The sequence below is a fragment of the Babylonia areolata genome, chromosome 18 (genome assembly GCF_041734735.1).
Source record: "Babylonia areolata isolate BAREFJ2019XMU chromosome 18, ASM4173473v1, whole genome shotgun sequence".
Classification (NCBI taxonomy): domain Eukaryota; kingdom Metazoa; phylum Mollusca; class Gastropoda; order Neogastropoda; family Buccinidae; genus Babylonia; species Babylonia areolata.
Genome location: NC_134893.1, coordinates 52,647,188 through 52,674,716, shown reverse-complemented (window position 1 = coordinate 52,674,716; position 27,529 = coordinate 52,647,188). Strand labels below are relative to the sequence as shown.

Genomic DNA, 27,529 nt, shown 5'->3' with positions numbered 1-27,529 from the left:
ATGGAAAGTGCCAGGCCTCCTCTGAAAGGCATCATCTTGGGTGACAGTGCCTACATGCTGCGCATTTGGCTTATGACACCCATCCCCACACCAGCCAGCCGGAAAGAAGAGCGATTCAACTTCGCTCATAGTTCCACAAGAACCACCGTGGAACACTGCATCGGTGTAGCCAAGCAGAGGTGGCAGTGCCTTCGTGCCCGTTTGCGAGTCCAGCCAACTAAAGCATGCAAAGTAATACTTGTATGCTTTATGCTGCACAACCGTGCCAGAAAGGCAAATATGCCAACACCTCCCTCAGATTCTGAAGCTAGCAGTGATGAAAATGCTGATGTTGATGCTGGAGATTCTGATGACGACGTACTTGCTGCACAGCCTGTTCTGACTGAGAGAGCCAGGCTGACAGCTGGGAAGGAAACCCGCAGGAGGATTATTGATGAGAATTTTTTGTCAATGTAAGTAACATTTTGGAATTGATATAACTAACCACTCCCAATGTATGTCTCGAGAAATGAGCACCTCTCCATTTTCACACACAGCCATCTACAGACACATGCACACATTGTACACACAAGTCCATGAACACTCACATTCAGTGTTTCTCTCTCACACACACACACACACACACACACACACACACACACACAGTGACACACATATGCCCAGAGCCAGCTTTATGCAAATCAACAGGTTCTTCATTGTCATGAAATAGTACAAAGCCTGAGGACCATATTTGAAAACAAAACAAAACACGATGCACTGATGAGATGTTAAACCCGTAATGAAAAACCTGTTAATTGTTGAGTTCAGTCACTCAGTATGAACAAATTATAAAGTGCTTGAACTGAAACCTCTAACAGTAGATTCTTGGGGTGTCATGATTAAGCTAAGAACATTTTTTTACGTTATCACTCTGCAAGAAAAAAAAAACAGAAAAAAAACTATCATTTCTACATCACATACAAAATGCAATATCCACCCATCTAACACAACTACAAACAGCCCCTGTACAACTAGCCCGAACCATCAAACACCTAGCCAGCCTACCTATTTTCCTCATCAACGAACATAAAACTATATTTAATACTCATTAACCATTCAAAAAATCATTTGCAACTGAGGGCTGAAGGGACTCGAACTGAGCCATCTGGAGTTCTAATTTCCTGAGTTCTAGTTCTGTTTTCTTCTGCTGCAGTATAATTAGTGTTGTCTGTTCTTTATTCTTCTGTATCTGAGTTTTCAAAAACTGTTTATTTAACTCTGTTTCAGATTCCTCAGATGGATCTGACTGCTGGGATGGGTGCTTCCGCTTCTTACTGGTTCTTGGAGGATCCTGTGGAAGGCTGGTGGATGTGGAGGAAGATGAAGAAGGGGCCCGTGATGTAGAAGGCTGCGGTGTTGGGAATGAAGACTCTTGGACCTTCCTACTGCTAGGGGTATTAGACTGCGAAGAGCATGTGGCGACTGGTGTGCCCATGAATGGTATTGGACTGACTGCACAGCTTTGTCCACCATCATCCTCGGTGTCCAGGTCTGGCAACATGACAACACTGGGTCCAGGCTCTGAAACATATAACATGAATGCAATACTTTATCAACCGGGATGACATGACAATGACAGGGTTAACTTATGACATCAAGTGAAGTATACTGTATAGTAATTATAAGTATTTAAAATTTCAACCCTTCACTGCCGTTTTTGCTCAGGCTGACATAAGCGAAGTATAGCATTTCAACACGTGTTAACCCTCTTATGTATGTAGCACAAAATTAATAGTACAACCACAGGCGAAAACATCAAAAGAAAACAAAAATGGGATACCTTATTAAAAAAAAAACACAAAAAAACCCCACAAACTTTGTTCACTTTTCTATTGAAAATTTAATTTTTTTACAAGTTAGAAAATCATTGAAAGTGATATATTGTAAGACTTCAGAAGCAACAAAATGCAGCTGTATTTGGACAAAGAAATGGTACTAGCACTAGTAGCAAGCTGCAGTGGTCTCTCCGTCTTGCATTCCTGTCAAAATTCTGGGGGCTCCAGTAGGATCTCCATGCATAAAAGGATTTACTGCAATTTTCAGTATAGCTTAAGCCAAGGTGTGTTAATGAATGCCAGAAAAATGTTAATTGGAGGTAGAAGCTTCAGTTGTGCAGTTTCTTGAGTGTCAGCAGTTCCATTTGTACATTACTGCAAGAATGAATTAACCGTCTCATGCATATGCCCAGCTGGCCATGCAAACATCATGACCAACAGGGCATTCATGCACAAGAGGGTCAATGCTGAAGAAAATTTTACTGTCAGGTAAAAAAGAGGTATATTTACCTAGTGGCACACTTATGTTGTGGACAGTTGTTTCATAATTTTCTTGTGCAGAGGTAACCGTAGCTGATCTGCATGGCTGTTCTGTCACTGTAAAAGAAAAGATAGAGTATATTTACACATGGCTTGCACCAACAGAATAGATCATGCCTGATGTGTTTACACTACATTACAACACAAAGAACAAAGATATAAATGCAAATTACTTTCCAGAAATGTATACTTCAAAGGTAATTCCATGGAAAAATCACAAAAATTGTCTTGTCTATATACCATGGTTTATTAGTTTATGAAGGTAATTACTCAGCAAAAGTAGAAAATTACTGTTTCATAACATCACAGTTTTGTATAAAAGCTTTAGCAATGGTGTATAAATTATTATAATGTTTGTATGTGTTTTTTAACTTCACCCTATTGGGCATGGATCACCCTGCTGACCATGCTGATCAGCTGAATGTCCCAGGCATGAGTGTTAGTCAAGTGTTGTAAATAACTTGCCTGGTGGTAATGGAGTTGATGACACAGCTATGACAGATACATCTGTAAAACAAAAAATAAATACTGTAATACAACATGAGGCTCAAACTAAGTACAATGTACTCTCTCTCTCTCTCTCTCTCTCTCTCCCGTGCACACATTCTCAAACAAGTGCTGTCTATTGCCTCTCATTTCATGTTATGCTTATTCAATTATTGGCTAGAATATTCCAGTATAATTTTTAAACTGTATCTTACCAGCGGTGTTATCAGCTTGGTCCTGTGAGTATGTGTCAAATTCATCTGCACCTTCAAAGAAGAGAACCATTTTTGAATAAATCATTTTTTTTTCAAATTGAAAAACAACAACATTTTTTTATAAATAATACTATTCAAAACAATGAGATAAGGCCCTATAGTGAGCTTTCAGTTTCAGCCTACTCAGGACTTGAATTAGTGGAAATGTAATTGACTCAGCAAAACAATGTAATGTATATAATAATCAGTGTAATCTAATGAAAGATTTCGACACATTTTCCTTTGACCTTGTTTCAAGTTTGTGTGTCACTTCATAAAAGTTGATACATTTTACCACTATGAATGCATAAATTGAAATTAACCCTCTTAATCACAGAATGGCCATGACCAACTGGGTGTTGTATGGTTGAGTGTGAAAACCATGATCAAGCACACAGATCCACATATAAGTTATAACAGCGGTTGCAATTTTAGTTTGATTAGCGTCTGTGACTGAATGCTCAATGTAAGGCCTTATCCCATAAATGGCAAAAATGAAAAGTTTACTTTGCAAAAGTAAAAGTAAGTCTGCAGGGCACATGTGTCTGACCAAGGAACATAAAGAGGCCAAAGCAATCTACACAAACCTTCACAAACTGCTGACATGCCTTCAAGTTGAAGCCTCTTTTAAATTTACTTCATACTGTTCATCTTTCAAGTCTAATGTAGATTTTTGAAGTTTTTCACATGACATGATCCTTTGACAGTAATACAAACTGAACAGCATGAACTGCACATGAAAATTGCAGTGATGCTAATTAATACATAAATAACCTTTTCTATCATTCTTTCAGTGAGATGCTGAGATATAATACCAATATCGGTGCCAAATCTTATTTGTTATACACACACAAACACACACACACAAACACACACACACACTCACACACACACACTCACACACACACACAGTGAGACACACACACACACACACACACACACACACACACACACACACACACACACACACACACACACACACACACACACATACACAAGATTTACTTCTTGTTTCTACAGAGTAAAACTAAATGTACTTCGTTCAAAATTCAATAAAAGTCTCAAGGGTGTCTGTGGTAAATCTCAATGTTTTACAACATATCATTTACTTTTTGATTGTCAATATTTTAAGAAGCAATTAAAAAGACTTACTGTTAAAGACTCTGACTGCATTGTCCATTCACTTCCACTATTTCTCAAGGCAATTCATATGCTTATGAATAGTAGAATTGGTTCCTTTTTGTAATGTTTTTTGTAATTCTTTTTATATGTTTTTATTTATATTGTTCTTGTTAATTATTAATTTTATGTTTAAATGTATTCTTTACTCTTCACACATACTCACACACACATACTCACGCACGCACAGAGACACACACAACCACAAATACATGTACACGCGCGCGCGCACACACACACACACACACACACACACACACACACTATAGAAACATACAGTCACATTGTCACACACACATACACACACACTGAAACACACATCCACACACACGCGCGCGTGCACTCACACACACACACACACACACACAAACATTCGCTTATGAAAATCCCATTGGTTCGTTTTTGTAATGTTTGCTGCTAGTTCTTTATTATTATTTTTATTTTTACTCTACTTGTTAATTATTAATACATGTATTCTTTCTTCTACACACACACGCACACACACACACACACACACACACATTTAATTTATACACAGTTGTACACAAAGACATGCACTTCTTTTTCTCATAAGTTTTCTTCTCTGAAATGTTATTATGCAAACGCTGACATGCTGACAAACAAACTTAATGAACTGGGACTATTGTGTAACATACACAACTTTGATATTATTGCTTTAACTGAAGTATTACCAAAAAACTCCAAGGTTAAAACTGAAAATTTTGTACTTCCTGGTTATACAGGTTTTACAAACAACAAGGGAAGAGGTGTCAGTCTGTTCGTGCGGGAAGGGTGGGAGGTGTCCAGGATTGTAGAAATTGAAAGGATCTTTTCTCCTTCAATTTTTTGTAAAATATCATTACCTGGTAGTAACGAGCACATCATTTTTGGTGTAGTGTACAGATCCCCCAACTCAGATTATGAGGATCATGCTAGTGTAATCAAACTAATAAACTATGTATTTAACAGTTTTAAAAACAAGGTTATTGTCTCTGGAGATTTTAATTATCCAGAAACTGACTGGCAAAATGTGATAAGTTGTAAAAATGAGGGCCACCCAGCTACGAAATTTTTGGATTGTGTTCAACAAAATTACATTGTACAATTGGCTTCCGAGCCCACTCATTAGAGGTTTACAAAAACCTAATGTGCTAGATCTGTTGTTTACTAACCCTTATGAAAACGTCTACACTTTGGATTACTGGCCCCCTCTAGGGAAGAGCCACCATTCTGCCCTCTACTTTGATGTTCAGATCAAGTGGGAATATCCATCTGGTCACTCTGTGAAATATCAACTAGATAAAGGAGATTACGAAGGCATGAAGCATTACGTAGATGAGATAAACTGGGATGACCTTTTGAAAAATGAGACATCTGTGGATGAAACCTGGGAACTTATTCATGATGTAATAGTAAAGTCCATGAACAAATTTATTCCAAAAAAATCATTCAAACAAGGACCCTCCAATAAACAGAGACGTGATCCCATTCCCCAGTCACTTTTAGATAAAATTCATCAAAAGCGTAGAGCCTTTAAAAAATATAAGAAATATCCCACTAGTGAGAACTATAAAATGTATGCACATGCTAGAAACCAGGTAACATGGGAGTCAAGAAAAAACATGAAAGCTAAGGAAACTAAATTAGCTAAAGAATCTAAGCATAATCCAAAAGGATTCTTCCGTTATGTTGCAAGTAAAACTCTGCCAAGAGAACAAATTGCTAATCTAATAAAGGAAGATGGTACCTTAACACAAAATGACTCAGAAAAGGCAGCTGTGCTAAACAGATTTTTTGCTAGTGTTTTTACCGAGGAGAGTAACGTAAATGTCCCAGAGTTTTCATGTAAGACAGAGGTTACTGAAATTTCCAACGTGGAGGTCACAGTTGAACAGATGAAAAAAGCTCTAAAGAGCCTAAACCCATCAAAGTCCCCAGGACCTGATGAGATACACCCACGAGTATTAATAGAGCTTGCTGAAGTTATTGCTCACCCACTTAAGATCTTGTTTGATAGAACACTAGATAAGGGTGAAATACCAAAAGCTTGGAAAGAAGCAGAAGTACGTCCTATCTTTAAGAAAGGTAACAAAAATTCTGCGGGTAACTATCGTCCAGTCAGTCTAACATCAGTTGTCTGTAAAGTTTTTGAGGGTTTTATTCGAGATGCTCTCTGCCAACATTTAACCAAACATGATCTGTTATCTAGAGAACAGTTTGGATTTACCAGAGGGCGCTCGTGTGTTACACAACTACTTGTTGCATTACAAGACTGGTTAGTCATGCTAGATGAGAAGGTACCAGTCGATGCAGTCTACCTTGATCTAAGGAAAGCTTTTGATACAGTTCCCCATCACAGACTCATGAATAAACTAGGAGGCTATGGGATAAAAGGCAAGCTACTATTGTGGATCAGAGATTTTCTAAATGGAAGATCACAGTTTGTAAGTGTAAATAGTAGTAAATCATCAAAGGTTAAGGTAACTAGTGGTGTACCACAAGGTAGTGTTCTTGGCCCAACCTTGTTCATATACTTTATAAATGATATGCCTGGTGAGGTAGATTGTAAAGTAAAAATTTTTGCAGACGACACCAAGGCTTACTTTGCCATCCGAAATATAGAAGATAGAGATCACTTGCAAATGTGTATACATAATCTGGTTAAATGGACAAATACTTGGCTGTTGCAATTTAACAGCGAGAAATGCAAAGTTCTGCACCTTGGAAAGAATAATCCACAGTATCAGTACACGATACAGGAAAAGGGGGTAACTCGAACAATGGATAGTACAATAGCGGAAAGAGATTTAGGGATCACGATGGACCCAGAACTAAGCTTTGAGGCACATATAAATAATATAGTGAAAAAGGGAAATCAAATTTCTGGTATTCTGGTGAGAACAATAACTAATAAATCTCCCGAAATTATGATTCCATTGTTCAAAGCTCTGGTTAGACCCATTATTGAATATGGAAACTCAGTATGGTGCCCTTACCTTAAAAAGCACATAAATATGATTGAAGGAGTTCAACGCAGATTTACCAAGTGTATAACTAGTAATACTATTAGTACTCGTGATCTTAGTTATGAGGAGCGCCTGGCTCTTTTTAATATGCCTAGCCTTGAGTTTAGAAGATTAAGAGGTGATCTCATTGAAGTATATAAGATCATGCACAATATTTATGATCCTTGCACCACCTCTTCATTGTTTACTATGGCTAACTACAATAAAAATCAGGGGCACAACTTCAAAATAAACAAAACTAATTTCGTAACTAACCAGTTCCGCAAGTTCTTTACTAACCGTATCATAAATCTGTGGAATAACCTTTCCTATGACACCATCAATGCACCATCGGTAAACGCCTTCAAAAATCACATTGACAAAAAGTTTAAGAACCATGTATTTGCCACAGAGTTAAATCTTTACTGAGCTGTAGATAAATATAGTATACACTATGCCAGATTTAAACAAGGGTTTGTTCACAACAAGTGATCCAAAAGCACTTAAATGGACACTGATTACGAGGGCAAAAGGCTTTTAGCCTATAGCCAAACATTTCTGTGATTCTGATATACACACGCAAACGCTCGCTCAAATGCATGCATGTATTCACACGCAACTTACATTTCACTTCCATCCACCGCCCCTTTGTCTAATATCACCTACCAGTGAAAAGACGTAAAACTTAAAGAAAGTACACACACACACACACTAAAAAAACAAAAACAAACTCACCTTCTACACCAAATGAGCGAATTCTCTTACGACGACGTTGCTGAAAGTAGTATACTGCGGCCATTTTGAAACTCGCAGTAGGCTGAAGCCTTCTCGCGTAGGCTAGCGAAAGCTCTGCTGTTCAGGCTACCTTCAAGTCAAAAGCCTAACCCACGTGAGTGGGTCCGTGCATTGCGATTTAGCCGACCGTAGGCTGGCCTTGCGATCAAGGCTAGCCTTGAGTCCGTAGGCTGGATTGGTGCAGTACACACGGCACACAGTCATCATAAAGTTATGATAGTATACAGTGACGAAGTTCACATACTGATAATCACAGAACTTGCGAGCGACGTGTGTATTTTTTCCTCATGCAATGAAAGTTCAGCTTCATATTCAAATATATCTAAAAGTTTCACATTGTATCAGCTGAATGTTTTGTAAAAACCATACATAGGCCCCGTGCACAGTAGTGCTAGGCGTGCCTGAGTAGGCCAGAACAGACATCTTGATGAATAGGCCTAAATCCATCGATTCTCCGGTTCATAAACACCGCCAAATTTAATTTCAGTCACACAAAATTAGTACTGTATTTCTTTTGTTGACTGTATGCGTGAATCGTGTGTGTGTGTGTGTGTGTGTTCTGTAACATTTTTCACTTTAATTGAGATATCAGACGTGTAGTGTACGTGTGTATCTTTCTTTTTCTTTTTTTTTTTCTTTCTTTTTTTAAGTCAACATCATGATGGTTGAATATTTCTACGCACGCTTTGATAAGGGGACAGTGGATTAATTCATTTTTATTGTGACTTAATTCCCGGCCGGTTTGGTTTAGCAATAAGTTGGCCTAAAGATATACAATGCAAGTTAAACCAATAGACCATCATTACTTTTCAAAACACACAATAAATGACAGCCATGAAAATAACACGAACACAGCCAGTTACCAACTTTGAAGCCGACAGTTTTGCCCACAGCAGAGGTACATTGCGTGTGCTTGACGTATGCGTGTTCCGCGAAGCGACGATCGATGCTCCGCGAAGCAGGTTTTCCTCTCCTCCATCACCACCTTCTTCCTTTCAAACAAGTCTTGACAAAGCATACTTGTGCAATCGTCAAATCCCCAACCACTATCTTTGAACCAGGACGTTTAATCAGAAGCGCTGAACAGGCAGTTAGTATATCGAATTCACCCCGAATTTGCTAGAATCCTTTTCAAGCTGGACCCAGTGAAACTTTCAGATTAATTTTGGGGGGACTGTGAAGTTGCCAACCTTGACCTCGCACTGGTCTACTTGTTTACGCTTCCGGTGTAGATTTTACCTACCTACATCTTGCAGTTGGACAAGCCTAGCCCCGGCTTGCAGGTAAACCCGAAGCGGCTCAGATTTTTAAGAAGGCACCAGGGTCTTCTGGATACACCTTACACACAGGAACAGGGTGCATATTCGTCATGTCGAGCAGAGGCGGTAAGAAAAAGGCAAAGCAGGTGTCTCGATCTGCTCGTGCAGGAGTATTATTTCCAGTGGCCCGAATGCTCCGCTACCTCAAACGCGACACACACCACCTTCGAATCGGGAGCGGAACCCCGGTGTACTTGGCCGCTGTCATCGAATATTTGACAGGTTCGTGAGGATTTTATCTCGGCCATTCGTTTGCAGCAATGTGTATGAAATTTGTTGTGACTGCATGAAGCTTTATTCCACTCCTTGCAGGTCTACATGCACTGTAACATCGTCGTCGATTTATTGCTGTAAGGCCTTGTGGAGCCCGTAGTCATCGAATCACACTGTCGTTAGACCGGACTCAAAACCCAGCATAGAAGAGTCAGAGTTTTTGTTGCTGTATTTGATGTTGCGGTTTTTTTTGTTTTGTTTTTTATTCGATGTGAATAAAAAAAATATATATATCTGTACCACAGCCATTTAGACAATGACAGGCCAGGTTCAGCTGGAACCGTGAAATAAATTAAATATTTTTACACACACACACACACACACACACACACACACACACACTAACCTTGGCTGGGCGTGGAGGTACCTCAATAAGGAAGCAGATTGACATTTATATAAAAATCTATAAAAACACACAAATGTGCTCATGCTGCATGAAATATGTATGCCTACACACAGTTCAGACATATTTATGACTTGACTGTAAACTATTAGTGAACAAGATTTTTCTTTTATCCCCATCAGCCCATTTTTTTCTGTTGACATTTTTTTCTGTCATTGTTTTCTGCATCAGACAATTGCTCATTTTGATGTTCCTAGAATGTTAATGTTATGAAGAAAAGTAAGTAGACAGGATGAAACTTCAGTCAAGATTTTTGTTGTTGTAAATATATGAATTGCTATGTTTTGAAATGTTCACAGCTGAAATTCTTGAACTGGCTGGCAATGCAGCCCGAGACTTCAAGAGAGGCCGCATAACACCCAGACATATACTTCTAGCTGTGCGCAATGATGAAGAGCTTGATGTGGTATGTATTGTTTTGTTGTATTGTTTTTCATTTGAGATCACATTGTATTTTGTGAAACCATTGTGAATGTAAAATTATCATCTTTGAAGCTGATGTAGAAATGTATTTTAGTTTTTACTGATGCTTCCTTTGGATATTCATTGATCATATACATTTTTATTTGAAAATATGGCATTGAATGATTTTTTTATATGTGACAGAATTTTTGTAAGAAGTTGCAAAGATGGCAGATCAATTGCCTATCCCCCCAAAATGTATTCACATGAAAATATTTTTAATATTTTATTTTTATATTTTGTGTATTGAGTATTCTTGATCACTTAAATAAATAACATATCAAACAACAGAAATAGTTATACTATCAAGGTACAGTTTAAGTGCATTATTATTGGTAAGTCTGTCAAAAAAAAATTTTTTTTAAGTCATAAAAAAAGCATGACATGCTAATATCTCCATAAAATTTGTAGAAAAAAACAATTTTGAAACACCCTTTATATGACTTTCTGCCATATTTGTTATTCAGCTTTTCAAGAAAGTGACCATTCCGGAAGGGGGTGTACTGCCTCGCCTGGTGCTTAGTATGCAGAAAGCCAATGCCATGGCTGCAGGTGCTGCTGCTAATGCAACAACAGTGGCACCTGCTGCTTCCACATCCAAACCTTCTACTTCGAAGGCACCCGCAAACAAGAAAAAGGCCACAAAAGCTGCAGCAAAAATGATCAAAGCAGCTTTGGATGCAGCCAAAACTCCCACTGGGAAAAGGGGCAAATCGGTGAGATGTATACATGTATATAACAGAAATCAGAACAGCATAATAATGGGAGAAAACAAGTCAAGAGTAAACAACTCATTAGTTTCAATAAGATAACTTTCCAAAGGTGTGAAAAATGGGGGCTGGGGTGATAGCAATTTAAAACTTTTAAGGAATGGAGACTTGTTTGAATTATTAGCAAGAGCTATTTGCTATGCCTGACATTCATGAAGTTTCCTCACATGGACTTGTCCAATGTCTCTTAAAGCATTGAACTGTTCTCACACAGTCAGTACACTATCCAGAGACATCACTTGCAATACAGCTATGTCCTGTTTCCAAGGGAGAAAATTTCCAAATCTAATGCTTTCCCAAAGGTGCCAGGGAAGGGTAGCATTTGAAACAGGAGAAGATAAAACAAGGAAATATCTTGCAAAAAAAAAAAGGAAATGAAAAGAAGTAGAAATATCCATATAAAAAAAAAAACCCACCAACAACTGGATCTGTGCTCCTTGTACTTGGGGATTCAAAAGGATGCAAGGGAGGTCAGAATGTCTGAACAGCATGAGAGCTCAGCCAAGCAGTTTAACAAAATCAGACAAACACTGGTGTATGTGAAGTCTTGCTTACAACATACTGCCGACCTTTACTTGGATATCTACCATGAATTGTTGTCCACCCCGTAGTTATTGAATAGATCAACATGACACTGGATTGGAAAGCGTGTGTTTCAAGTATTGTGGACCATAAAAAAAAGAGCAGGTTAATAACAGACAAAAATGTTGCTGGCATCTTGTTTGAATTAAACAAATTGAACAAATACACTGACATAAATATTTGAAAGTTCATATGTCAGGTTTGAAAATTTACAGTGCTGTTACTGAACACAAGTCGCATCTGTTGGCCACAATGTTATAATCATTTTGGCATGTCTTTATTAAAGTTTTATCATTCAGTCATTAGTATCTTTCTCGAATTTGTTGTTTAACCATTTCATGATTTTTCAGGTATCCATCGCTGATGATGACGATAACGGCAAGCCATCGGGTAAAGGAGCGGTAGCAGCTGGAGGTTTCACCATTTTGTCAGAAAAGAAACTTTTCCTTGGGCAGAAAGTGAGTGTGTGTGAGCATGTGCTTGCACTTACATGTACATGTATCATTTGTATGTCACAAAATCCTACTGTATTTGTATAAACTGTGTGTGATTTTAGGTTCATGTTTGTACCCTTGATGTACTATCCCCCAGTTCTCCTTGTTACCCTGGTGCACTTAACAGTAGACAAATCTAATCAAGTCTGTTGTAAATAAGTGTGCATCAGATACTCTTTTAACTTTTGTTCCCATGCTGTTGGCAGTGTATAGGTGTTTTTAACAACTGTTGAAAATGGTTTAAACAAAAAGACATAGGTTGCAGAGGAAAGGACATTGAAATAATAGGGCTGCTATGTATGTAATGCATCGAAGAATTCAGTGTACACCGAATACATTGTAAAAATATCCACTCTAATTTTATAAGGGAAAGAAATGAAACGCTTAATATTACACACTTTTGAAGTTCACTTATTTATTCCTGATTGGCAAACTTTATTTCAACCCATCAAATTGATCTGCTTCCAAAGGGCAATCTCTATTTGATAATTTATGAGAATATGTTAATAGAGTTGTCAAGCTTAGAGGGCAGTTGACATAGTCAAAGCAAAAATTTTCATCGTTTTCCCTTCTGTAAAATAGTTGAAAAGAGGGTATTGTTCTTCAGATACAATCCATTCTGAAATGTTCTGGAGAGAAATGCTCACCAGTTGGGTTGTTTCCCATTAACTGTCTCCTGTAAGTAATGAAAAATATTGACACATCCAGCACTGCACATTAGTATGTGATGAGAAGACACAAGTTAAATGACAGGCAAAGGCCAATGCATATATACACACAAAAATCTAATAATTATATGTGATGATGGGCACATGACAGGTGGTTTAAGAAGGTATGTAAAGAAACATCAATATGTCGATTGAAATTAACCAACTGTGACTTGTGATATATACAGAACTTTGCAAACCTTTTTTCAGCTGACGGTGCTGCAAGGGGACATTGTCAAAGTATCTGCTGATGCTATCGTTCATCCAACTAATTCAACCTATCATCTTGGAGGAGAAGTGGGTAAGGCACAAGTACATGTTTTTGTTCCATCCCCCAGTTGTCCCCCTCTTTCTGCAGCCCCTTGCTTTTGTTGTCAGATATAAAGTTCTTTATCATAAAAAATGAAAAGCACATGTATGTTGAGTCTCTGTATTTTAATTACACATACTTAACCGTGACCCAACTAGTGCAGACTCCGGCAGGGGTCTGACATTCCTGTCCTGTGCAAACTACTATCCGCCTATGCGGAGAAAACAAAAGCAACTATGGCCGATAACCTCCCGGAAGTAGGTAACCTCCCCTTTGTCCCGCTAGCTAGCGCCCTCTTTTGACGGCCTTTTTGTAAGATAAATCAACAATGTAAGACCATAATTATTCAGGTTTCAGACAAAGCTTCAATCAACGTAGACAGGTGAAACATTCATATCAAATAACAAAACAGGACAAACTAAACATTGTTTGATTTGAAAATCACAGATTACTTGTTTGTCAGATGTTATCAAAAAAAGTATTTCTTTTAGGGAAAGAGAATGGATAAAAAATTATCTTTTTTATGAGAGAAAGAATAATGCCACTGGTAGGTTTTATAAAACTAACAGACATACATTGATCATACAATTTATTGTGGAATGGCAGTGTTTTTATGATTGTTTTTGGCTTTATTGATGGAAGTGCATGCCAGCCTTTAAAATGCTGAGATTTATACTCTGCATATATTGCTGGCCTATACATAATAGTGACTGGTTCTGATGTGGTTTTTTTTTTAAGGAAGAATATTAATGTGTCTGTTCATACCTTAACCTTTAGTCCACCTAGCAGTTTGGCAAATAACTAAATCCTATTTGCTGGTGATTTTCATGAAAAGAAAGGGGTAGGTGTAGAAAAAATATTCTGGAATAATTTCTAAACTGACAAATACAAGTATATATTTTCTGAAAGGGAAATCAATGGACAAATCAGAAAAAAAGATGTAATGATTAAATGGGTTTGTGACCCACAAGAATTCAAAATAGATATTTTGGAAGCATGATATTTTTCCTTTTCACACACACACACACACACCATCCCCAACAAGGGAGTGTATGGCTCAAAATCATCAGTCCAGTGTGAAACACTATCTTAAAGTAGGCAAACACATGACCCCTCATGCCCTACTTCACTGGCATGATATAATCTATACTTCCACCACTCTGAGGGTACTTGGGGGGCGGGGTATCATTGGAGTACCCCGAATGAACTCAAATTCTTTCGGCTACCACATGCTTAGCTTTTATGTTCCCACTGTCTGGCATTCACTGCCTGTGGCTCTTTGGCACCAACCAGCACTCCCTCTGTTCAAATCCCAACTAAAAACTCATCTGTCCTGTTAGGCATTTTTGTGATTTTTTTCTACACTCTTAATTTAAGCTCTGTTGTGCTCACAGGTGCGTGTGTGTATGTTTGAGTGTAGTTAGTCATTGTCAGGTGTGGCTGTAGGTGAATGGGTGATTGCCAGCACACTGAGTCTAAATTAACAAATGCACTATACAAATGTCATTTATTATTATTTATTATTATTATTTTTATTAATGCGGCCCGGCCTGTGTTTGTGTTGTCTTCAGGCCAGGCTATTTCCAGGGCTGGAGGTCGAGAGTTCCAGAAGGAAATTGATAACCTGAAAGCTGCACAGTCTTCTATAGGCACTGCAGAAGGTAAGTACCAAGCAGTTGAGTGTAATGCTAGCAATGTTCACATGAAGAAAGTCAGAAACATCTTCCTTCCTTGGGTTTTTGTTTGTTTTTTGTTGTTGTTTTTTTTAATCTAAATTCAATTTCTTGCTTTGGTTTTATTTTTCTCTCATATACCAGCGTCCAACTGATGGGCAATGCAAAGTAGCATTGGTTTGAAATTGTGTGGCATTACATTTGCAGGAGCTACATTTATTGCATTTGATTTCTTGTGTTTGTTTGTTTGTTGTTGTTTTTTTTTACTTAACACTCTTAGACCTTGTTCAGATCTGGTCTCCTCTGTTAATATTTGTTTTGTTCTTCCTTTGATTTTCTTCCTTTTGTACTTCCTCTTTCTTTTTTTTTTCTTTTTTTTTTTCTTTAACTTTGTTCTTACACTATTTTTCACAGATACTGAGAAGGTTTTTTTCAGATAAGCTGATAATCTGTTACTTGGCGTCACCTGCATGAGTGTGTCAAAGATCAAAACAGTTTGAAAGGACAGCTGAAAAAATGCAATATATGAAAAATGATAACAATGATAATAATAAATCAGACAGCTGCTTGTATGAGATCTGTATTGACAACAAGTATACGTAGTTATGATTTTGGGGAAATTTACGACCAGTGATGTGCTTGTGGAACTTCTGTGTTCACCACAAGTAAGGGTGTCTACGAGTCAGGAAAAGTCATGGTCATTGAGAGACTGTAGCCATGGCATAACTGTGGTCTATTTCAGCGGCCATATGCCCAGGCCGGAAGTTCCCAGCCAAGTACGTGATCCACGTCAATAGTCCCTCATGGGGCGACTCTGACGCCCAGCAGCAGCTGAAGGAGGCAGTGGACAATGTGCTGAAGCTGGCAGAAGAAAAGAATTTGAAAACGGTAGCACTGCCATCCATCAGCAGTGGCAAGTAAGTGGGAAGCACAGCTGTATGTATCCTCACCCTGTTTGTTTCAGTTTCAATTTCTCAAGAAGACGTCACTGCCTTCGGACACCTCTTTCTACACTACACCACATAGCAAATGCCTGATTAACAGCATAACCCAAAACACCTAGTCAGGCCTTGAGTGCATGCGTATATATTTATGTACCTATCAGAGTGGATTTCTTCCACAGAAGTTTGTCAGGGGACAGCATTTGTGTTGCCATAGATTCTTTTTGAGTGTGCCGAGTGGAAGCTGCAAATGGGACCTCTGTTTATTGTCTCATCTGAATAATTAGACGCTCAGTTTGAATTTTCAGTGAAATTTGGAGAACGTGCTTGAGCAGGAATTGAACCCAGGCCCTCTGTATTGGCAGATAGGCATCTTAACCATCATGTTTGATCCTCGTAACAAAGGGATACCTGATATCCGTCATTGTATGAGTCCACAGCCTTTTATGTTCTTATTCAGATGAGTATAAATTGAGCTGTGTAATGTGCTCCTGGCACACGAAAAAGAACCCATGGCAACAAAAGGGTTGTCCTGACTAAATGCTTCTGAAAAATCCATTTAGCTAGGAAAAGAAGTACAGGGTAATGAAACATGGGAGAAAAAAGGATGGTACTGCAGTCTAATGACACGCTCTCCCTGGGGAGAGCAGCATGAATTCCACACAGAAAATCTGTTGTGACAAAATGTAATACCATGCATTAACAAAGGGATACCTGATGTTCTGTCCATCACCACAAAAACAAAGTGGATGAGTTAGTGACTGAGCTGTGTGAACATGTTCTGTGAATGATGTTGTTCAGCAATGTCTTTAACTGCACAGCAAGCTCTTTTTTTCAGGCCTTGGACACATCTGGCTGTGGACATACAGACATGTTTCCAAGACCACTTGTTTGGGAATATCTCAGAAATAATACTGTTTAGTTTTGGTTTTGAACATTAGAAGAGAAAGCCTGGAGGTCTATCAGTCACTGTGTTAGTGTTTTACCACTGAGAAAATGTATCGGATATATTTCAGTTTGTGTACAATTTGTGTATAGCTCAAATATAGTTTCATCAAAAGAGGAAGCTAGTCACGGATACAGAGGGGAGGTAACCTACTTCCGGGAGGTTATCGGCCATAGCTACTTTAGTTTTCTCTGCATAGGCGGATAGTAGTTTGCACAGGACAGGAATCAGACTCCCTGCTGGAGTCTGCACTAGTGGGTCACGGTAAGTATGTTAGATAAACGTAATTTTAGGAAAAAAATTTCCTTTTCAATGTATAATTTTTATGCTGATAGGAACTTGTTCATGCACCATGAGTGGAACCTGTTGCACTTTATTTTCTATTTTCTCAGTACATATGTAATCTGTCAGTTTCTGTGAATCTTATACCTTTACATGTCACTGAGTCACTGTTGCTTCACATGCTGCTATCTGTTTTCAGTGCGGGATTCCCAAAGCAGACGGCAGCTCAAATCATCCTGCAGTCCATCAGAAACTACTTCAACACTACTGCCAGCAGCTCTCTCAAACAGATCTTTTTTGTGTTGTATGACACTGAAAGTGTTAACATCTACACCTCGGAGTTGGGTCGATTAGACTCATAATTCTCCACTGTTGTTGACTGATTACTTGATCATCATTGGTATCAGTGGTGTGTGTATGTGTGTACATTCTTTCTTTCATCATGAGTGTCATTTGTGTGTATGTGTGTACTGGGTTTTTTTCTTTTTACACTTCTGTGATTATGTGTTGGTGAAATGGTTCACTTCTGTTCTGTGTGTGAAAGTGTTCAGACCAGATCATAGGTGTTGGTATCATTACTACTGTTCATGGTTGAGAATTAGAGTGCACTGTGATGTTGATTCAAATTTTGAATAACTGGGAGTGGGATGGAATGTTCAATTGTAGATCTGTTGTTTGCTTCAGTCGTGTTTTAGTTCTTTCAGTGTGCCTGCTGTGATCAGTTAGTAATTTTTTAAACAATGTTTTGCTTTTACTTTTAATATTCAAATACATTTTATTTCTTTGTTTGCGAAGCAATACTAATGTGCAAAACTTTATTTGTGCACTTTCTGCTGTAATTGTATGACAAAATAGGGTAAACTTCTGTTTTGAACAGTATTATTAAACTCACGAATTACAAAAGATAACAGCCACAGGCTTTGTCTGTTTCTTTATCAGCAGAAATATTTTGCATACATCAAGTGGAGATTTTCTTTGCTTTTGGAGGTGTAGTGTTCTTCTCTCCTTTTTACCATATGAAAGTCTTGTTTTTGGACCAAACATGCATTGGCGCAGTAGCCGAGTGGTTACAGCTTTGGACTTTCAATCTGAGGGTCCCGGTTTTGAATCATGGTGACAGCATTGGTGGGTAAAGGGTGGAGATTTCTATGATCTCCCAGGTCAACATATGTCCAGACCTGCTAGTGCCTGAACCCCCTTCGTGTGTATACGCAAGCAGAAGATCAAATATGCACGTTAAAGATCCTGTAATCCATGTCAGCATTCGGTGGGTTATGGAAACAAGAACATACCTAGCATGCACACCCCCGAAAGCAGAGTATGGCTGCCTACATGGCAGGTTAAAAACGGTCATACACGTAAAAGCCCACTCACGTATATACGAGTGAACGTGGGAGTTGCAGCCCATGAACGGAGAAGAAGAAGAAGGACCAAACATGCAGACCAAGCAAATGATTTAGATAAGTAGGACAAAGAATTGATTTCTGTTGTTGATGCATTGGCTGAAAGTCCGACATATGAATATGACTGAGTAAAATCCACATTTGACTTTTACAGATTTAAGACAGTGAAAATGTATCTGTGATTTTCAAACATTTATATGTGATTCACTTTGTTGTTGTTTTTCTGTTTGGTAGCATTACAACCTTTTGTGGTTTCCTTTCAATCAGAAACACATTTCTGTGATACTTTATGGTAAGATATGCTGTTTTGTTGATAATAAAACTGATCACTTACAAGAGACAAGAACATGATGTGTTACTGGTTTGTTGAGTTTGGAAGACCAGAGAATATGATCCCACTTTACTAAAAAATTTTCATAGAAATTATCTGTTTCACAAACAGGACCTTGTTTCTCAGAATCTGACTTTTTAGACACATAATTTTTTTTTATTAACAAAATAAGTATTGATGATTAGTAATGATGGTAGGACAGCTGTGATCTCTCTCTCTCTCTCTCTCTCTCTCTCTCTATATATATATATATATATATATATATTTATATATTATATATATATATATTCCAGCCTTCTGATTCTGTAAATTTCTTCTCTTTTTTTTTAATACTTAAAAAAAAATTACTTAACCCCCTCCTTCCCTTGTCCCCCTGTTAAACCATCCTGCTCTCCCCTTTAGTCTTCTTTTTGTTTCTGCTTTTCTGGTCATCTCCCTTTTTCTAGAAAGTCTCCCCTAGCAATTCTGGAGATGTTTGCTTTAGACTGTTCAACTCTTGACTTAAGATAGTGTAATTGTAAATAGTGGAGAGGTAGGGATAGGGTATTTACTGTCTGCATGTTCATTCTGCAGTTTGCCAGTATGACATTTTTTTTTCTTTTTTACCATGTTTTACTTTTTGATACCAGACATATTGTCTATAGCGGTTAGTATTGCATTTGTTTTTGATACTTGAGATATAGTTTGTTGTAATTTCTATTACGGTTTTTTTGTGGGTTTTTTTGTTTTGTTTTTTTTTTCAGTCTAGAAGCCATTCATTAACAAAATAGAATGGCTGGAGTCTACAGCATAGAATTGCTTATTTATATTAGCATGTTTAATGGTGTGTTTTTTGTATGTTGTGTGTGTCATGACCCAACTGTAATGAATGAGAATGAATAGCATTGTAAGTGGGTTTTATCAGCGTGAAAATGTTGGTCATTGTGCAGTTTCAATAGCTCTGGTGAGAGCTTGTGTAGCTTTTTGGATGTCAAGCTATAGGTACTTGTAAATTATATTAACTGAGAATTAAATCATTGCAGTTGTGACACAGAAGCTGAACAAAAGTGAAACAAGCAGAGGGGGAAAGCAGTTTCCAGCTGTAGCAAAATGACAGTGAAGTAAAAAAAATCAGATAGACTGAAGTTCAGGCAGACATAGAAGACTTTTACCTTGTCCCTCTTTATCATTCTCTTTATTTATTACTATTTTCCTCTTTTCAGTCTCAAATATAATCTTCTTCCCTCCTTGCTCCCAACTTCTTTCCACCCTCCCTCTTACATATGGTATTTTCTTTCTTTCGGTGTGTGTTTGTACTTATGTCCTTGTGTGGGTGAATTTTGGATCAAAAGTCTTTTTCTTTGTATCTGCATCAATAGTACATGTAAGCGTATTTTTTTTTGTTATTGTCTTGGCTTTTTTCTTGTTTACAAAAATGAATAGTTTCAACATTTATGACAGTTTAACGGGATCTTATACAGCTTACAATTGTGTCAATGGTGAGTAAAGTTAACAGGAAATAAATACAATATTCACTGAAACGAAGGAAACTTTGCAGAAAAGATGAATAACTTTCTATGTACAAAATATGAACACAATGTTTTTTGTTTTGTTTTTTTTGCAAATATTTATTCATTTGGTCTTAGCCTGCAGTGATGTTTCTGTTGCAAATGTTTTCCTTTAAAGCCATGAAATGATGGGGATTGTTGGCTTGATTATTACGCAGTAACTGTTTTAATTCCTGTTGCAGTTGATATGTTCTGTCAGTTCATTACTTACGTGTGTGCAGTTATAATATTTGTAAAGTGTCCCCACTTCCCTCCATTCTCAACAGCCTCTTTCTGTATTTACTTGTTTTTCTTTAATAAGAGGAAAGCAACACCAAAACTCCTGAGTCAGAAACTGCTGGGGAAGGTAGGAAAGATTTTACTGTATATTCTAAAGTCTTTTTTTTTCTTTTTTTTCTTTTTTTAACCTAAGTCTAACAACCTGGTGTAAATAATGATTATTTGTAAGTACCCTATCTATATCTGGTATCTACGAGGTGTGTTCAAAAAGTATCCGACCTTTGTTCATAAAAACTACTCATATCCAGATACAACAAACTTACACTAATCTCCTTCAAAGTAGTCCCCTTGGGCTGCCACACACTTCTCCCAACAGTTCTGCCACTGTCGGAAGCAGTGCTGGAACGCTTCTTTTGGGATGGCGTGCAGCTGGTCCATCGCATTCTGCATGATGTCTTCTCTGGACTGAAATCTGGTCCCTTTCAAAGGCATTTTCAGCTGTGGGAACAGCCAGAAGTCACACGGAGCCATGCTGGGAGAGTAGGGAGCCTGACGAAGCACAGGTGTGCATCACCAGGGTCCTCAATTGGTCAATGATGATCTTATTTCAGGATGTTGAGGGCCTACCAGAAAGTGCTTCACTCTCTCCTGATGTGCGGCCATCTTTGAAGCGGTTATACTTCTCCTTTATCTGTGTGGTGCCCATTGCTTCGTCCCTGAAGGCCTGTTGAATTTGCGGATCATTTCCACTTGGGAATCGCCAAGCTTGACACAAAATTTGATGCAGTAGCGTTGTTCAAGTTTTTCAGTAATTTTGTCTAAAACAAAAATCTTGACAGCGCTCACTTACACTTCCTCACTCATCAGTGGTCTGCCGTTGACTATCAGCTTCTGCAGGCAAGAAAAAATTCACAAATGCACATTAGGGTCGCCTACATACATGCACCAAACCACGCCTCCCTAGCTTCATTTGTTTACATATAAAAAATTAAGGTCGGATACACCTCATATGTTCTGATTGCTGGTTAGAAGCAGCTGGTGCATTTGATGCTTCCACAATACGCTTGATTACACATGGCGAGAAACTTGAAGGCTTTCAGTCAACATGAGTCTTACTTCAAAATCAGGCTCTGGTAGAGTTCAGGCTTCAGCCTGCATCATTGCTGTTGTTGATGCCTGCAGACATTGACTGTATGGTGTTGGACATAGCTAGGTGTTGTAAACAGCAGCCTGGGCAGACAGTGCCATTACTGTCCCTAACCACTTTGTGGCCTATTTATTATATGCAGATTTTTCTTTTTGTTTTGTTTCTTTGTTGTTGTTTTTTGTGGGTTCTTTTTTTGGTCAACAGGAACTATTGTAAAGTGCCCAGAGCAACATTATATCATTATGTGCATTATGAATAAACTTATTGTTAACATGTCACCCCATAGGTTGAAAAGTGTTGTATTTTGCCATGTAAACTAGTTACAAAGTTATATGGTCTTATTTATCTGAGAAGCATTACTTTTTCTACCTGTCTGACTAGATGGGGGCTGTCAACTCCTTTGTTACTACCATTACCTTGTATCATTCTTGTGCCTAAAGTTTCAAACAAAATTTTGGAATAAATACATTTGATCCTGATTTATTTCATGTCAGATTGAACATAACGGCAAAGATCTGCGTTTTCCTCAAATAATTGTATGAGCCACTTCCATTGCAGCATATTACAATGTCATTAACTCTTTAGCCATACTCTGTTTATTTTTATTTCACAGATATTGTCATTTCCATCTGGTTATGGTGATTTAAATCTGATGCACTGTGTTTATTACAAGAAGTTATCCACTAGTTCAGAAACTTCTTCTTGCCCACATGTAAAAGTAAACTTACTGTTACTGAATCATGTGTATATATACTTATACACCATGTGTCCTGTGAACTTGATGCCTTCGATGCGGAAATGATAGAACATCACCATCTCATAAATGATCAAACATCACCATCTCATAAAAATCCTTCGGTTTTTTTTTTGTCTCCATGTAAACATGAATGATTTTTGGCAAAGTCTGGCTGATTATGTGTGCTGATGACATGAAACTAACTGTTAATTCAAGACCATTCAAGTACTACAATTTGTTTGGCTGTTGGCTTTATGACTGGTTGCCTGCATTTATCCTCCTCTGTTTCCACGCCACACACCTGCTCTCTCTCACACACAAACACACACACACACATGTCCATGTGTGCATGCATATGCTTACACGTTGTATAATACATAATGATAACCCAAAACAGGATCAATCAGACTAAAATCTCAATACTTAATGATGACAAATGCCCAGACTAAATCTTTCTTTCACAGATTTTAAAAGTTAGCATGTATGAACTCACACACATGCACACACGCACACACACACACACACACACACACAGGGAAGTGGATAACTAAGTGGTAACTTTACTGCAACTCCAAGTCTGTTGAACATCACAGTCTTCGCAACTCAGCCTCTGAAGCTCAGGGAGAAATTTATTTGCTGTAAAGGTAACACAACACTTCAGTCATAAAAGGTACATTCATTTCACTGTCAGAGATCTGAAAGGTGATTATGAGTGAAATACGCTGGTTTGTGGTATGAAAGATTTTTCCATTTTTCTGATATTGAATTGTCACATTATTATGATTCTGCAATGCAAGTTGGCATCTTGTTGATTGATGGTACTTCATGGTAAATACTTCAAAATTATGGTGGCAAAAATGGCTGATATCATCAGTGTGGTCCGTACCTTATTTATTTGGTTTCATGGATTTCTGGTAATGTGTTTATTGAATATCAAGTTATTGAATGACACAATTGCATAAATTATACATGTGTATACTGGTCATGCGAAAAGGTTTCCTTCTTCATTAACCTGTGGTTCATATTCAGATTTAAACATTGTGCTTGGGTCACTTTGTAGATAAGTTATTTTGTGTGATTTTTTCTTTTCTTTTTTTTTTTTTTTTTTTTAGATTTAATTTTTGTTTGTAGAAATTATGGTATCAGTTGATTTTTATGTTCAGATGGAATGAGCACATAATGAAATATCACACACACACACACACACACACACACACACACACAAACTCACACACACTCACACATACACACACACTCACACACACATGCAATGCATATACCAGTGCCTCGTGTACTGTCAGACCTGTACCACCCACACACCCCGGGAGTCAGTCACAAGGTTGAAACAAAACAGTATGTGAATAAGGAAGGGCTCTAACTACCTGAACTCACGCGGACAAGGGCAGAAAATCGGTTTTCATTTTAAGAAACAAATCATCGCTTTGCATGCAAATGATCAGGTGCTCTTCCATATGTGTGGTCTATTTACAAACTTGCTTGATTGTGTGGCATCAGTGGTTGCCAGGGTAATATTTCTGTTAAAAATTGTAACCCCATTTTCTGGCTCTGATACACTACACACACCCTCTTTTTCTGTCAGCAGTCTTGTTTTTCTGTCATCACCTTTTTATATTTATCTGCCTACTGATCCAGTGATGTTTATTTTTGCCTTCGAAAGTCACTTTGCTGTTCTTGATATGTGTTGTGTTTGGTAGATTGTTTTACTGTGATGCACAAGCATGTAGTAAAATTGTCAACATTAGAATGAACACTAATTGCCTTGTCACCAGATTTATTTGGCAATAGGTTGTTTTTGATGTATCTTTTGTGTGCCAAATGTATTTTTATTAATATTTCTGTTGTTGTTTTTTTTAATCAGGTGACAAATAGAGCAGAATGTTGTATCCAGTGCAGTCTGTGTTTGTAACCTGTCTTTGAAAGTTTAGCAGTTGTGATTATATATCTAATTTGCTTAATGTTGTACATTCAGTGTCTTAGCTTGATCTGTGTTCTTGGATTTGAGTTTTTAGTTTGTAAATGTTTTTGTTTTTAACATGCATTCATCCCAGATATGGCCTTCGCCATCCACTGAGCAAGAAACCTGAAGTGAACCAGTGTGATAATGACCAATTTCACATAACACAACATCAGTATTGAGATGGGGTGAAGTGGATTTTTAAAGACATTCATTTTGTCAAATTGTCTACATTAGAAGGTAAAATGTGATACATGAAATGTGTGTGATAGTTTATGGATTTAAATGAACAAAGATGCTCTTGAATGGAGTTTCGTTCTCTTTTTTGTGATATCATCTAGTTTATACATTAGATTCTGCAAGCTTCTGTTGTTTTTGTTCATCTCTCCATTATTCATCAGATTGTTATATCTTTTGTCTTTAATTCATATTTCTGGAATAAATGGTCTTCACGAGTAAACACTGTTGCCATTTGGTGGATGGAGGTGTGCTCATTACTTGTCAAACTGAATTCAACAAGTACAGAAGTAAAAGTACACATCTGTGTAAGTCAGTCAGTGAACTGAGGTAGGTTCTTTCCTAACTGTGTAAAACCCAATGAATAATTATTGACACCCCATGAATATGTATTATTAGGTAAAGAAGGTCCATGGTTTATGAATTTCAATGTCAAGTAGGTCCATGTTTATGAATTTCTATGTCACAACAATCAAAACAAATGAATAAATATGAATAATGTTTCATACACAAGTACAATATTTTAAATGCCCTGCTTTCCCTCCATGTAGCATGCAGAGAGTCTAATGAGTCGTAACAGTATCAATCAATCGACTCAGTTTAGTTTCGTCATAAAGAGACATGGAAATTTGGCTTGTGGGCAACAAGGTATCATCAAATATACTTTGAAACTTTTAGAGATAAAATAATTTCATGGTCAAAAAAAAAAAGAAGAAGAAAAAACAAGTATTGTGAAAAACAAACTCAAAACATTATACACATATGTATGACGGTTTTAAATTTGGTTACTTGTGTAAGTTTGATTATGACATGTGACTAGGTCAGTGGTTGCTGTAAGTGTTCAGAAACAATATACACGGACACATACATATACAAGAATATGTCAATGTTGCACTGTGTTCCACACATTGGTATGATTATGGAGGGAGTTAAGTTTGCTGTGCTGATGAAGTTTTCAACCTCACTTATGTTTTCCTCAAGACCAGTGAGTTGCAAGGGCCTTTCTCAGACTTGTGCAGGAGCACATTTCCACTTCCTACACTTTGTTTTTCCCATGAAGATAACCCATAAGGGTCTTTCTCAGATCTGCTGGGAAGACTTTCACAGATTCAGTTTCACCAGTTTGTTGACTGGTCTGCATGATTTCATGTGGAGTTGGCCTGGTGTGTTGGCCAGTTCTGGGGCCATGGGTGTAGCTCTGGCTGTGGCCATCTGTATGGGTGGCTGCTGTCTGGGTGATGAGGGGATCTGTTGAGGAGGTGATGGTGGCGAAAGAGAACCTGAAGATGCGGCGTTCCCAGCAGTAGTGGCTGTCTGCAGTGTTGGTGGGGCTTCATCAGGCATGGCCACTATGTGTGACCTGTTACAGTGGATGGTGCCCTCTGCTTTCCACAATGAAGGAATGTGTGTTTTGGTGTTCCGCTACAACCTGTCCGGTTTTGTTCCTGTCATTGATGCACACAATCTCACCTGTTTTTTTTTTAGCTAAGGTGCCCCTTGTGCAGCATGATGTTTGTTGTTTTGATTTCATGTCATTCTCTTTTTGCTGGATGAGGGAGTGGTCAGGAGTTGATGGGCGGAGGGAGGAGGGTGGGATGGTAAGTTTGGTTTTTAGTTTTCTTCCCATTAGGAGTTGCTGGGGGAGAGACCATTGTAGTAGGGTGGCTCTATAAAGGAGTAGGGCTGCATAAAGGGAGCTTTGGATTTTTTTAGCATCTGTTTCACCATTTGGACTGCCCGCTCTGCTTCACCGTTGCTCTGGGGGTACCGTGGTGAGTTTGTGGTGTGGGTAAAGCCGTAATCTGCTGCAAATGCCTGAATTTTGTGCTGGTGAACTGTGGCCTGTTGTGGGAAATAACTTCTGGTATGCCATGGGCTGCTAAAACGCTCTTGATCCTGGCAGTGGTGAGAGCGCTAGATGTTTTTTTTCTTGGGGGCGAGTCTCGATCCATGGAGAATAGTAATCGATGATGGTGATATACATTTTGCCATCATGTTCAAAGAGATCCATCCTGACTCTGGACCATGGGCGTTCAGGGAAGGAGGAGGGAAATATTGGGCTCATTTTGAGCTGGCCTGTGTATTGCGCAGGTGTGGCATCTGCTGACCATTTCTTCTATGTGGGAGGAGATGGAAGACCACCAAACTGAAGATGAGGCCAAGGCATGGGTTTTAGTGATGCCCTGTGTCCCTCATGGAGATGGTTGAAGATGTCCATTCTCAGGTTACAGGGAATGATGATGCAATCGTCAAAGAGTAGCATGTTGTCAACTACTGTAAAGTGCTGTCTGTTGGTCCAGTATTGCTGGAGGAGTGGAGAGTAAGGTAAGTAGACGGGGCCAGCTATTGGTGCAGTATTTGCACACTTTAATGATTTCTGGGTCAGCTTTTTGTGACAGTGGTATTCAATGCAACTTTTCTGCTGATACTGGGAAGATGTGGATGCACTGTTGGGCATGTGCTGCTGTATCGTCAATGAAGTTGACAATTTTTGTTGGGCCACTAGCGAAGCCGGTGTGCGTGACAGCGCATCTGCTGTTATCTGATTTTTTTTCCTGCTACATGGATGACTTTGATGTATCGCTTTAGGCGAAAACTCTTGATCTAAGGTGCACCTTTTTCTTTTCTGCTTTTCAGTTTGGTTCCATGTCATGCGGTCAAAATTAAAGTTTTTGGCATTGTTCAATATAGATTTTTTT

The 27,529-nt window shown here is 38.3% G+C and overlaps 2 protein-coding genes across 5 annotated transcripts; one reads left to right on the top strand and one right to left on the bottom strand.

The window, feature by feature from the left end:
- Positions 1–650: 650 nt before the first annotated feature.
- Positions 651–8,128, bottom strand: LOC143292057 (uncharacterized). Of its 4 annotated transcripts, XM_076602233.1 has the most exons (5): positions 8,014–8,127; positions 3,056–3,106; positions 2,820–2,861; positions 2,325–2,411; positions 651–1,560 (listed from the first exon to the last, which is right to left on the bottom strand). In XM_076602233.1, exons 1-5 carry the CDS (start codon positions 8,075–8,077, stop codon positions 1,088–1,090), a joined length of 717 nt encoding a protein of 238 aa, XP_076458348.1. In that variant the 5' UTR covers positions 8,078–8,127; the 3' UTR covers positions 651–1,087. The 4 variants fall into 4 exon arrangements, with proteins under 4 accessions (XP_076458348.1, XP_076458349.1, XP_076458350.1 ...); XM_076602234.1 differs by lacking the exon at positions 2,820–2,861 and having other exon boundaries at positions 8,014–8,128; XM_076602235.1 differs by lacking the exon at positions 3,056–3,106 and having other exon boundaries at positions 8,014–8,101.
- An 818-nt stretch (positions 8,129–8,946) lies between these two features.
- LOC143292887 (core histone macro-H2A.1-like) lies at positions 8,947–18,984 on the top strand. Its single transcript, XM_076603553.1, has 8 exons — positions 8,947–9,614; positions 10,368–10,474; positions 10,998–11,246; positions 12,233–12,340; positions 13,294–13,384; positions 14,965–15,054; positions 15,809–15,983; positions 17,435–18,984. Exons 1-8 carry the CDS (start codon positions 9,443–9,445, stop codon positions 17,595–17,597), a joined length of 1,155 nt encoding a protein of 384 aa, XP_076459668.1. The 5' UTR covers positions 8,947–9,442; the 3' UTR covers positions 17,598–18,984.
- The last annotated feature ends 8,545 nt before the right edge of the window (positions 18,985–27,529 follow it).

What these genes read in the sequence shown, in the direction of transcription:
- LOC143292887 (XM_076603553.1), top strand. Translation starts at nt 9,443, where the DNA reads ATGTCGAGCAGAGGCGGTAAGAAAAAGGCAAAGCAGGTGTCTCGATCT. An exon ending in AACTTTTCCTTGGGCAGAAA is followed by an intron (nt 12,341 to 13,293) that starts GTGAGTGTGTGT and finishes ACCTTTTTTCAG; the next exon opens with CTGACGGTGCTGCAAGGGGA. An exon ending in TCATCTTGGAGGAGAAGTGG is followed by an intron (nt 13,385 to 14,964) that starts GTAAGGCACAAG and finishes TGTTGTCTTCAG; the next exon opens with GCCAGGCTATTTCCAGGGCT.
- LOC143292057 (XM_076602233.1), bottom strand. Translation starts at nt 8,077, where the DNA reads ATGGCCGCAGTATACTACTTTCAGCAACGTCGTCGTAAGAGAATTCGC. An exon ending in CCAAGCTGATAACACCGCTG is followed by an intron (nt 2,862 to 3,055) that starts GTAAGATACAGT and finishes TTTGTTTTACAG; the next exon opens with ATGTATCTGTCATAGCTGTG. An exon ending in ATCAACTCCATTACCACCAG is followed by an intron (nt 2,412 to 2,819) that starts GCAAGTTATTTA and finishes TTTCTTTTACAG; the next exon opens with TGACAGAACAGCCATGCAGA.